Source organism: Colobus angolensis, unplaced genomic scaffold, assembly GCF_000951035.1.
Source record: "Colobus angolensis palliatus isolate OR3802 unplaced genomic scaffold, Cang.pa_1.0 Scaffold352, whole genome shotgun sequence".
In the NCBI taxonomy this organism is placed as follows: Eukaryota; Metazoa; Chordata; class Mammalia; order Primates; family Cercopithecidae; genus Colobus; species Colobus angolensis.
The window spans coordinates 576,074-587,310 of record NW_012116844.1 but is presented as its reverse complement, the minus strand read 5'-3'; the positions used below and the strand labels follow the sequence as shown (position 1 = coordinate 587,310).

The following is an 11,237-nucleotide window of genomic DNA, read 5'->3' as shown; positions in this document are numbered from 1 at the left end:
GAGGTCAGGAGTTCGAGACCACTGTGGTCAACATGGAGAAACTCCATCTCTACTAAAAATACAAAATTAGCTGAGTGTGGTGGCACATGCCTGTAGTCCCAGCTACTCAGGAGGCTGAGGCAGGAGAATCGCTTGAACCCAGGAGGCGAAGGTTGCAGTGAGCTGAGATCGCACCATTGCACTCTAGCCTGGGCAACGAGAGGGAGACCCCATCGCAAAAAAAAAAAAAAAAAAGAAATTATGGTAAAGGAGACTTTGTTTAAGCAGCTAAAGTACAAAAATACATAAATATCTTTTTCTCTGTATGACTTAAAATGAGATTTAAAAAATAAGTTCTGCTTTAAAGCCTGATATGATCAGGGTACCAAACATTTATGTAAATGTTTTTTTCCATAAGTCTAAGTCAAAGGTATGATTATAGACTGTAGGGAATTATAATAATCAGTAATACAAATATAATTCTGTACTTGTAGTAAGGTAGATACGTAAGTATTAATACTGAGTAGCATGTGCTGATTAAGAAGCAAGAGATGTAGCTCCTTAGTATGAATTCTGCCATTCTCAGAAGTTTATTATGGAAGCAATTCTGAACTAATATCAGAAGTAAAAAGGACAAATCTCAGTACTTTTTGGTATTAGAAAAAGTAATGATGCAGGTGGAATCCAAGTTTAAAGTTACCTTCTTGTATATATAGTTCCCTAATTTTTCTTTTCAGTGGATAATGGGAGGATTATTTTAGTCTGTCTACAGATAAAGTAGAACAGGCCAAGTCTTTTTTTAAATATGAAATTAGGTCATGTGCAGAGGTACTGATCCCAATTCAGTTGTTAATTAATGACAGATATAACCCATAAAATTAACTTTGTTTTTTTGGGGGGGAAAGGGGGTGGTGGTTTTTTTTTTTTTTTTTTTTTTGAGACGGAGTCTCGCTCTGTCACCCAGGCTGGAGTGCAGTGGTGTAGTCTTGGCTCACTGCAACCTCCACCTCCCAGGTAGCTGGGATTACAGGTGCACGCCACCACACCTGGGTGTTTTTTTTTTTTTTTTTTTTTTTTTTAAAGTATGAATGGGGTTTCACCATGTTGGCCAGGCTAGTCTTGAATTCCTGACCTCAGGTGATCCGCCTGCCTCGGCCTCCCGAAGTGTTGGCATTACAGGCGTGAGCCACAGTGCCTGGTCCTTTTTTTTTTTTTTTTTTAAAGTATGAAAATTCCATTTATTTTTGTTGATGACAATTCATGAACAAGGTTCTTATAAATGTTAGAAAGCTAATTTTTATTTGACTCATATATTGGAAGTACTTCTACTGCTTATTCATTTTAACTTTTCTTTATCTGCAGGCTAACAGCAAATGGTGGTATGGACTTAAGAATTGTCTTTAAGTATTTATGTTTTTATAATACAAATGTATTGGGCTGAAGAGGCTAGTTTGCCCTAAGCCCACGCAGGAAGATTGAGTTTTTTTATTGTCTTTTGAATAATAATGTACATAAATATCACATACTTAAAAATATGTATTTTTTGAGACAGGGTCTTACTCTGTCACCCAGGCTGGAGTGCAATGGCTCACTGCAGCCTTGATCTCCTGGGCTCAAGCCATCCTCTCACCTCAGCCTTCCAAGTAGCAGGGACCACAGGCATGTGCTACCCTGCCTGGCTAATTATTCATTATTTTTTGTAGAGACAGGGTCTCTGTATTTCCCAGGCTGGTGTTGAACTACTGGGCTCAGGTGATCTTCCCGCCTCAGCCTCTCAAGGTGCTGGAATTAGAGGTGTAAGTCATCACACCTGGCCCCAAAATATAAATTCTTGACTAACCCCCGACCACTATCACCCTTTCCACCCCCAGTAAGTCTGGAATATGGCCCAGGAATTTTAATAAGCAGCCTCAGATGATTCTGATGACCCATTGACTACTTGTGAAGAAACACTAGTTTCTATAGGGTCAATACTATTGTCACTTTTGTAAGTCTGGTGGACTAGGCAAGTGCCTATCCTGCCCCACATCATTGTCCCCAAACTCCAAAGGTGATCATTCTCATTATAATAAAATCGGGAAATAAAGCATATAGAAAAAAACATATATAATGCTAATATCCAGAGAAAACTGATAATGTTTTAGTTTGTTTTTCTTTATGCTTTAAAATGTCATTGGAATTTCATTGTATTATTTTATCTTCTGCTTTTCTTAGTTGCCTTTATACTTTTTTTTTCCCTGGACCTGCTGATGGCAGATCATGCAGAATTAATTTTTTTTTTTTTTTTTTTTAGATGGAGTCTTGCTCTGTCACCCAGGCTGAAGTGCAGTGGCGCCATCTTGGCTTACTGCAACCTCTGCCTCCAGGGTTCAAGCGATTCTCCTGTCTCAGCCTCCCGAGTAGCTGGGATTACTTGCGCACCACCATGCCCAGCTAATTTTTGTATTTTTAGTAGAGACGGAGTTTTGCCATGTTGGCCAGGCTGGTCTTGAACTCCTGACCTCAGATGATCTGCCCTCTTTGGCCTCCCAAAGTGCTGGGATTACCGTGTGAGCCACTGTGCCTTGCCAGATTTTTTTTTTTAAATCAGAAATCATTCATAGCATTTTCACTGCTAGTATAGTATTGCTTCATCTGTTGAATCATGATTTACTTAACCATTTTTCTGTTGTTAGATGTTTAGGTTGTTTCTGATTTATTTCATATAAATAACACTGGAATGAACATCTTTCTTAGGAAAGCAAGCATTTTTCTTCTGTCTTGAGGAATTTTCTTCCCTTTGCTCAAGGTTCTAAAATATTTTTAAAAGCTCTTGAAACGTACTGCCAAACATTTCCAAAAAGGTTCTGCTGATTAAAGTTGCCAACAGTAAACTAGAGTTGTTACATCCCACCTTCACCAGCATTGAGTGTATTTGTTTAAAAAACATTTTTGGTTTACTAGAAAAGACAGTGCATTATTACTTAACCGTCCCTCATTGTAGTTAAATATATATATTGTGCATATGTAAAAATTAGTTTGGTATTTTACGCTAAGTATTTTTTATACCAGAACCTATGTTTTCAAGCTTGAGGAAAATTGATAATTAGTCAGTGTTAATTCCCTTGAATTTTTCAATGGTTTAGGCAGTTAATAATACACGTGCACTTTCTTTTTGCCAGAGATCAGATTATTTCACAAATACGGAGTCCTCATCTATTCTTTTTTCATACACTTTGAAAATTGAAGATTTAAGCTGATTTTAAGTATGGAACTAATTCATTAAGAAAACAAGGTCCTCCAGGAGGTGGAGGTTGCAGTGAGCTGAGCTCGCACTATTGCACTCCAACCTGGGTGACAAGGCGAGACTCCATCTCAAAAAAAAAAAAAAAAAGAAAAAAGAAAAAGAAAAGAAGGTTCCTATTTCTACTAGAAACTAACATTTTACCTTTCATTGTCAATAACCTAACTATCTGTGCTTCTACTTAGAATTACTGTTAAGTCTCTAGATTTCAAACAAAATTCCACCTGTTTCTTTGTTTATCAGTTTTGAAGAATGCCATCCAACTTTAGATTCCCTGATTTTTAAAAATTAGGGGCTGGGCATGGTGGCTCATGCCTATAATCCCAGCACTTTGGGAGGCCGAGACGGGTGGATCACCTGAGGTCGGAAGTTTGAGACCAGCCTGATCAACATGGAGAAATCCCATCTCTACTAAAAAAATATAAAATGCCGGGTGTGGTGACTTATGCCTGTAATCTCAGCTACTCAGGAGGCTGAGGCAGGAGAATCATTTGAACCAGGGAGGCGGAGGTTGTGGTGATCCGAGATCGTGCATTGCATTCCAGCCTGGGCAACAAGAGTGAAACTCTGTCTCAAAAAATAAAATAAAATAAAATAAAATGAGCATTTCCTTCAACTTTTTCTCTTCTCAATGTATGATGTTTATAATTATTTCCATTTCTTGTATTATTCCCAGTGTTTGTCCTGTTCACTCACCAAGATTGCTAGACTCTGGGTTTCCCTTTGCTGGGCCGATTCCTGCAAACCACTTCCAGGCACAAAGCCTGGGAATGGTAGGATTCACCTTGTTTGTTTCTCTCAAGGATTACAGTCTGGCTGCTTGTTGTACAATGCCTCACAATACTTGTTTCCTGAATTTTATTTGCTTTTCTAGTTTATGGCAGGAAGATAGTTTGGGATCCTCATGGCTGGTAGCTGAAGTCTTTAAAAACTTCTGAATTGAGTGATTGTTTCAGAGTCTCTGTATTAAGTCTGAATTTGATAATGTCGAGTTTCCCTTCTTTTGAAATTTTCCTTCTTGACTTTCAAATGCTACTCTTCCCTAGTAGACCTTCTACTTCTAACTTCCTTTCTGTCTTCTTAGTCTGGTTCTTTAGTTATGTTAATTGCAATAATGATTATTGTAATAACAATAGAAATCACTATGTGAGATCATGTGCTGACTTTAAACTTGTGTTCTCATTTTAATTCATAAAGCAACTGCTTAGTATTTTCCAGGGTTCTCTTTTCATCCTGCACTTGCTCTGTATGCTTTCCTGTGTTATTGACCCCACCTGTATATTGATGACTTTTCTATTTTTAGCCCTGATTTTTGTAAGTTGGGAACTGAGTTCCTAGTTTACATAACCAACACTCTATTAGCATTTCCACTTGGGTTTTCAAAAGACTTACCAACCTAATGCAATCTAAATGTAACGCCTCTTTGCCCTTCTCTTTCCATTCTTTTCTTCATCTTGACATTAATCTGTAAAACTACACACATGATAAAACAAACTGTACTTCACATAAGCAAACATACAACCTGTATGTTAATTTAACCTTCTGATTGTTTCTTGAATCTGTCCCTACTTCTGCATTCCTACTGTCTTGTCCTATTGCAGCTCTCTTCATCTTCTGTCTGTGCTACTGTACCAACCTCCTAGTTGCGTTCTTCTAAAATCTGTAATATTTTTAAAATTTAAATCAGAATGCACTTCGTGGCTTAATCTTCGGTAGTTCCCTAAATGCTTCTGGATGTTTGCTTTGCAACATGACCTTCAAACTCTCTGTGCTGTCACTTGCTTTTCCTTAGGCCTTTCACTTGCTGCTCCTTTTACATACTCTGTACGTCAGCATCATTCCCTGAAAGTACCATGCTGTTTTTCCTAGCTTTTGTTCTTGCTCCCTGCTGTTTCCCCAACTTTTACCTGGCCAACTCCTGTTTGTTTATTTCTAAGGCGTAGTCACTTGTTTCCAGGTCTCTTCCTTTTTGCTCCCACAGTGTCCCATGTGTAGCTCTAGCATTGTGTCAATTATTATCATGTTTCGCTTTCCTTTACCATGTTATGAGGTTCTAGAAGGCAAGGAAATTTTAAATTCATAATTTGTAGCCTACTCACCTAGCTTGAGTACATGACGCTCAATTCATTTGTCAGTAGTTTCTAGCTTAAAAAGGACACAGCTGTCCATCATTTTTTCAAAACTAGAAGCGTGGATGTTTTCTTAGTTTCCTTTCTTTATCACATCTAGCTGGTTCCAAGTCCTTAATTTTGCTTTTTTTGGGGAGATATGTGTTTGCATACTCTTATTCATGTTTGTTAATAGTTTGTTCATTCATTCAACAAATTAAGTGCTCCTGTGTACTGGGCAGTGTACTGAATATTGCATGCCAAATATTGCATTGTATTTATGAAATCTATAGGTTAATTTTTGAAGAATTAGCATGTTTATGAAGTTTGTTTTATTTTCCATTTAGGAACAAGGGTTTATCTATTGAAATATAATTTTAGGTACCTGAGGAAATTTTTACAAATATTCTTACTTGATTTTGTACATTTCTTTTAAGGCTTACTTATAAATGTTAGTTTTTTTTCTATTATGAAAGAGATTTTTTTTCTGTTGTATTTTCTATTTGTCATTGCTGATGTATGGGAAACTGACTAGATGATAAAAAATCTGGCCAATTCGTGAAACTCTTTTAGTAGTTTTCGTGAATTTTAGTTTTTAACTATTGGTTATTTCAACAACAAATGACAGTTTCTTTTTTCTTCTGTGTATTTTATGAGTTTAATTCATTTTTTGTATCTTAGTACAAATCCAGTACAGTGTTGAATAGAGCAGTTATACTTGGCACTTAGTTATAAGTGAGATATGTTTACGGTGTTCTATTCTTCCCTGCTCTTGTTTCAAAATTATGTTAACCTTATAGACCATAATATACTTCAATTTTAATCTTGACTTTAATGAAAGAACTTACCTGTCTTGTTGATTGTGATGTTTACTTTAAATAATAATAATTTTTAAAAGTCAAATTAAGGAAGGGTCACCTGTTCCTATCTTGCCAAGAGTTATATCCTGAATCTGTGTTGAATTGTATCAAATGCTTTCTTGGTGTCTGTAGAGATGATCGTGTTTATCTATGAATCTAAAGAATTACAATATGAGATTTCCTAAAGACAGACTTTCTTAACATCTGTGCTTGTTTCATTTAATGTAGTGCTAGATTTCTAATGGTTTATTTAGGATATTCCATGTTTGTAAGTGAGATTTGTTACAGTTTTATTTAATTCTTCTCTGCTCTTGTTTCAGAATTATGCCAGCCTTTTAGATAGTGCCAAAGGCCATTTCAGTTTTTTCTAGCTGGAAAAACTTTAAAAATTTGAACTGTTTAAACAACAGGAATTAATTGTTTCTTGAAGATTTAGTAGAGTTTGTTCAGAAACATCATTTAGAAAATTGCTGTTTCTTAGCATCTTTATTTCCCCAAGTTCTAGTCAAGTATCAGGAGCAAAGTAAGAACCTCTTTAATATTGGTTGAATAAATATTCTCTAGATATTCTAGGTTCTGAGACATGATTTACCATATAGAATTTTTATATTAACATAATTTGTTTTCATCAGAGAAAACACATTCACTAGGATATGGAATTAATCTGAAGGAGAAATGATACCTGTCTCCATGGATAGATTTTCTTCGTAGATGTGGTTTAGTGATAAACTTGAAGCTAACATTTTAAGGAAAATAGTCGAATTTGCATCATTGAATACAGTACATGTATAACTACCATGTGTAAGACCAAAAGTGACCATTTTACAAACATGTATTTGTGTTCTGGTTATTTCTACTGTTTTCACAGTTACAGCTTACTCAGTGATTTAAACTCACAAACATTATAGACAAATACTTTTAGAAGTTAAAGTACTTTAATTTCAGTAAAACTGATTCAGTGTTTCCATTTACATTCTTTTCAAATTCAGTATTTTAAAGCATTCATGAAACTCTAGTCACATTACAGAAGTAATTGAACATCTGAATATAATTCTAGGATTTATAGGGAAAAGCACTGGTTCCTCAACTAGAGCCAGTTTTGCCCCCAAGGGACATTCATCAGTGTCTGGAGGCTTTTCAGTTGTCACATCGGAGGCGTGTGTGTGTGTGGTGTGTGCGCATGGGCCACTGTCATCTTGTGGGTAGAGGTTAGGGAAGCTGATAAACATCCCACGGTGCAGAGGATAGCCCTCATAACAAATAATTTTGTGTCTCAAAATGTCAGTGGTAGTAGGGTTAAGAAATTCTGTTATAAAAGGAAAATATATACAGAAATAAAAATACGTAATATAAGCAGGTGTTCTCAGACATGTGCTTTTTTTCTTCAGCAACTGAAGTTCTGTGTAACCTAATACAGTTTACAGTGTCTTTATACAAAGGGTATGAAGTATCCTGCTCTTGACTGACATCTAGTGAGATATTTAAAAATAAAAAATAAAGCTATAGCTTAACATTAAACATGTAAATCAGAGTTACTATCTTAGTTTTCTACTGTTAGGAAATTCGCAAATAAGGAAGCTAGGAAGAGATTAAATGATTTACATGATTTGTTTATAGCCTCTGAGAAATTATACCTGAGAAAGAATAGAATGTAGTAAATTCTTAGCTTAAGTATTATTCCTCTTTTATGTTTCACTTATGTTTCTGATTTAATCTTAGAGCTTAGAATATGAAATCTTTCTTTTGATTAATTTTCATAGTAAAAGCTGTGCTACTCATATGTAAAACTTTTTATTTAAAATATTGCTTACAGTCATAGAATTTGAGAGCCAAAGAAGACCTTGGTGGTTTAGTCCAATTCCCTCATTTCTTGAGATAAAAACTGTCAGTTTCAGAGAAGTAAAGTGATCTTACCCAGTATCATACAACTTATTAGTGCCAGATCTTGAATTAGAACCCACAGCTCTTGGCTCTTCATCACTTTGTTTCAGGTAAAGGAATGTATTATGCATACTTTGGATTCGGTTTGAAGCTTTTATTTATTTTTCAAGGAAACTATGAATATTAAGACTTAAATTATTATTTCCTTAGAATATAGTCACCTGTATATATGTTTTAAAATGAATTAGTATAATGTTTATAAATCTCCTGTTTCATTTAATTTTGACTTAAATGTTATACCAGTTTAAACATGAAATTTAAAAATGTTTATTTTACAGGCAACCACACCTCCAAATCAAGGAAGGCCAGATTCTCCTGTCTATGCTAATCTTCAAGAACTGAAAATATCCCAGTCTGCTCTTCCCCCACTTCCTGGGAGCCCGGCAATTCAGATTAATGGAGAATGGGAAACTCATAAAGACATCTCAGGGCGTTGCTATTACTATAACAGAGGAACACAGGAAAGAACTTGGAAACCACCTCGTTGGACTCGGGATGCAAGCATTAGCAAAGGAGATTTCCAGAGTCCAGGGGATCAAGAGGTATGAGTAATTAAGGAATCAACTGCAAGTTACCAGATTTTCTCTTTTCATTTTTCAGAAACCAAAGAAGTAAATAGTTTTGTTTCTTACTGTCAGCATGTTAAAACACTTGAATCGCTAAGATCATTAAAAATTCTTTCCAAGCTTTGCTAATATTAATGCTAGCTACTTTCTAATCTCTGACTAATAGACAGCTGCTAACCTGATACTGTGCGTACTAGTTCCAGACCTGAGTTTAAGTTGTCTAGCGCCAATGCACTCCCTTATGTCTTAGAAGATACTATTTCAGTTGTTACTGCACAAGCTCATCAGCTTTTAAATTAAAAGATGTTTTAAATTAAATTTAATTCAGTTTTTTAAGAGAGAGAGAGAGTCTTGCTGTGTTGCCCAGGCTGGAGAGCAGTGGTGCAATGGTATCTCACTGTAGCCCCAAACTCTTGGGCTTAACCGATCCTCCACCTCAGCCTCCCTAGTAGCACGTGCCATTGGCTAATTTTTTAAAACTTTTTTTGTAGAGATGGGGTCTTGCCGCCTGACTTCAAGCAGTCCCCATGTCTCAGCCTCCCAAAGTGCTAGGATTACAGGCGTGAGCCACTGCACCTGGCTGTCCAGTGACATTTTTTAGAAAAAAATAGAACATACGTGATGTGACCCAGCAAAATAAATAGAAGTGATATTTTTCTCTCTTGGCTTAGTATGGCTACCAGACTACTTCCCATTTTTTCTCTTTGTCAATCAGTGATACAAGACCATTGTTTTACTTATATATGAGGGAAATAATTATAATTCCTTTGCTGCAGTGGAATCATTCTGTTAAGTCTAACAATTCACTTTAAAATCATTATTTTCTCTAACAAGTCTCTGTACTCTTTTTCTCCTTCTGGTTTCACCTTCCTCCATACCGCTTGCAGGATGGTGCAGTAAATTGGCCAGCTGTATTTTTAGAATCACTTATCTCAGTAGTCTGGCAAGAGGCCTTGGGATTATTTAAACGTATAGGAGTAACTTGGTGGGATTGATAGAATAGAGTGAAATCTTGCCATTTGGTAGATTGGAGCCCCTCCACCTGCGTAGGACATCCTGCTCCTGCAGAAGGCAGCCAGCTCATACAAATAAAACAAGCTTCAAGTAGATAGGAGCTGGAAAAATCAGGGAACACATCTTGTGTTTGGGAGACCCCAAAAGCTTTTTGTAGTTAATAACTCCTTTCTTGTCCCATTTTTCAGTTGGTTTATTTTTAGCTTTAGTTTGGTAATAACTTGTGTTTTTAGTGTTTAAGTGAGAGCAAAAATAGAAAAATTGTTCATGTTTAACTATAATAAGAAAGGAAAATTTGGCTGGGCACGGTGGCTCACGCCTGTAATCCTAGCACTTTGGGAGGCAGATCACTTGAGGTTAGGAGTTCGAAACCAGCCTGGACAACATGGTGAAACCCTGTCTCTACTAAAAATACAAAAAAATTTAGCTGGGCATGGTGGCAGGCACCTGTAATCCCAGCTACTAGGAAGGCTGAGGCAGGAGAATCGCTTGAACCCGGGAGGCGGAGATCGCAGTGAGCCGAGATAGAGCCGCTGCACTCCAGTCTGGGCAACAGAGTGAGACTCTGTCTCCAAAAAAAAAAAAAGGGAAAATTTTATTTGAATTGTACATTAGAAAGATTTGAAAATAAAGTATCCAGTGGATCAATAATAAAGTTAAATTTTACAAATTTGGAGAATTAGGGAAAAGACTAAATTATAGACTAAAAGAATTTAAAGTATACATAGGAACTTTTCAACGTATTTCTTAGCTATTTTAGTGAATAGATGGGAGTGACTTCCATACAGGGTCTCAATTTACATTACTCGTCTCTGTACAAATTATATGAAGATTAATATTTCCAAAGTGACTGGAGCACATCTTCCAGTGACTTCTTGAGAAGGGTTGTGTATGGGAGGTAAAATGGAAGCTATGTGTGTATGAAAATATCTGTCTTCTGCTCTCATATTTAATTGATAGTATTCCTGGGTATAGAATTCTAGGATGGAAATTATTTTCTCTCACAACTGTGAGGCATTTTTAACTTTAATGGGGATCTGGGTCAGCCCCTTGTTGGGGAGTCTCCAGTGTTAGAACCATTAGGTCTTTCCTTTTGGACTAATCAGAATCTCCACAGACATCTTTAGGTTTCCTGCCTATACACGGTAAGGGCTGTCTGTGTCTTGATGTTGGCATTCATTTTGCACATGGTCCCTCAGTCTCCCTTCTTTCTGTTGGTACCCACGTCCCTATTGTATCTATTGTCCCCCCAACTCAGAATCTTAGTATTTTTCCCTTGTCAGAGGGAATAACTCTCTGTACTTCTGCTGGAGGAGGGATGGGCTGCACACCTAGCAGCCAGGTATGTAGAAGGAGATTCTGGCATTTTTAATTCTTATTTTAGTACCACTGCTTTCACTCACCAGTTTCAGAGATACCTCATACCGTCAGTTGCCAAGCCATTTGCAGATTCTGTTCTGTAAGCTTGTCGGGTTTCTTCCCCCCC

General features: G+C 36.6%; 1 protein-coding gene across 1 annotated transcript in view; it reads left to right on the top strand.

Annotated features, from left to right (window-relative positions):
* The window catches only part of ARHGAP12 (Rho GTPase activating protein 12), a 118,043-nt gene that overhangs the window by 53,580 nt on the left and 53,226 nt on the right, over window positions 1-11,237 (top strand). The window contains exon 4 of the mRNA XM_011952943.1: window positions 8,450-8,713. Coding sequence (XP_011808333.1) covers window positions 8,450-8,713 — 264 coding nt within the window. The remainder of the gene's footprint in view (window positions 1-8,449; window positions 8,714-11,237) is intronic.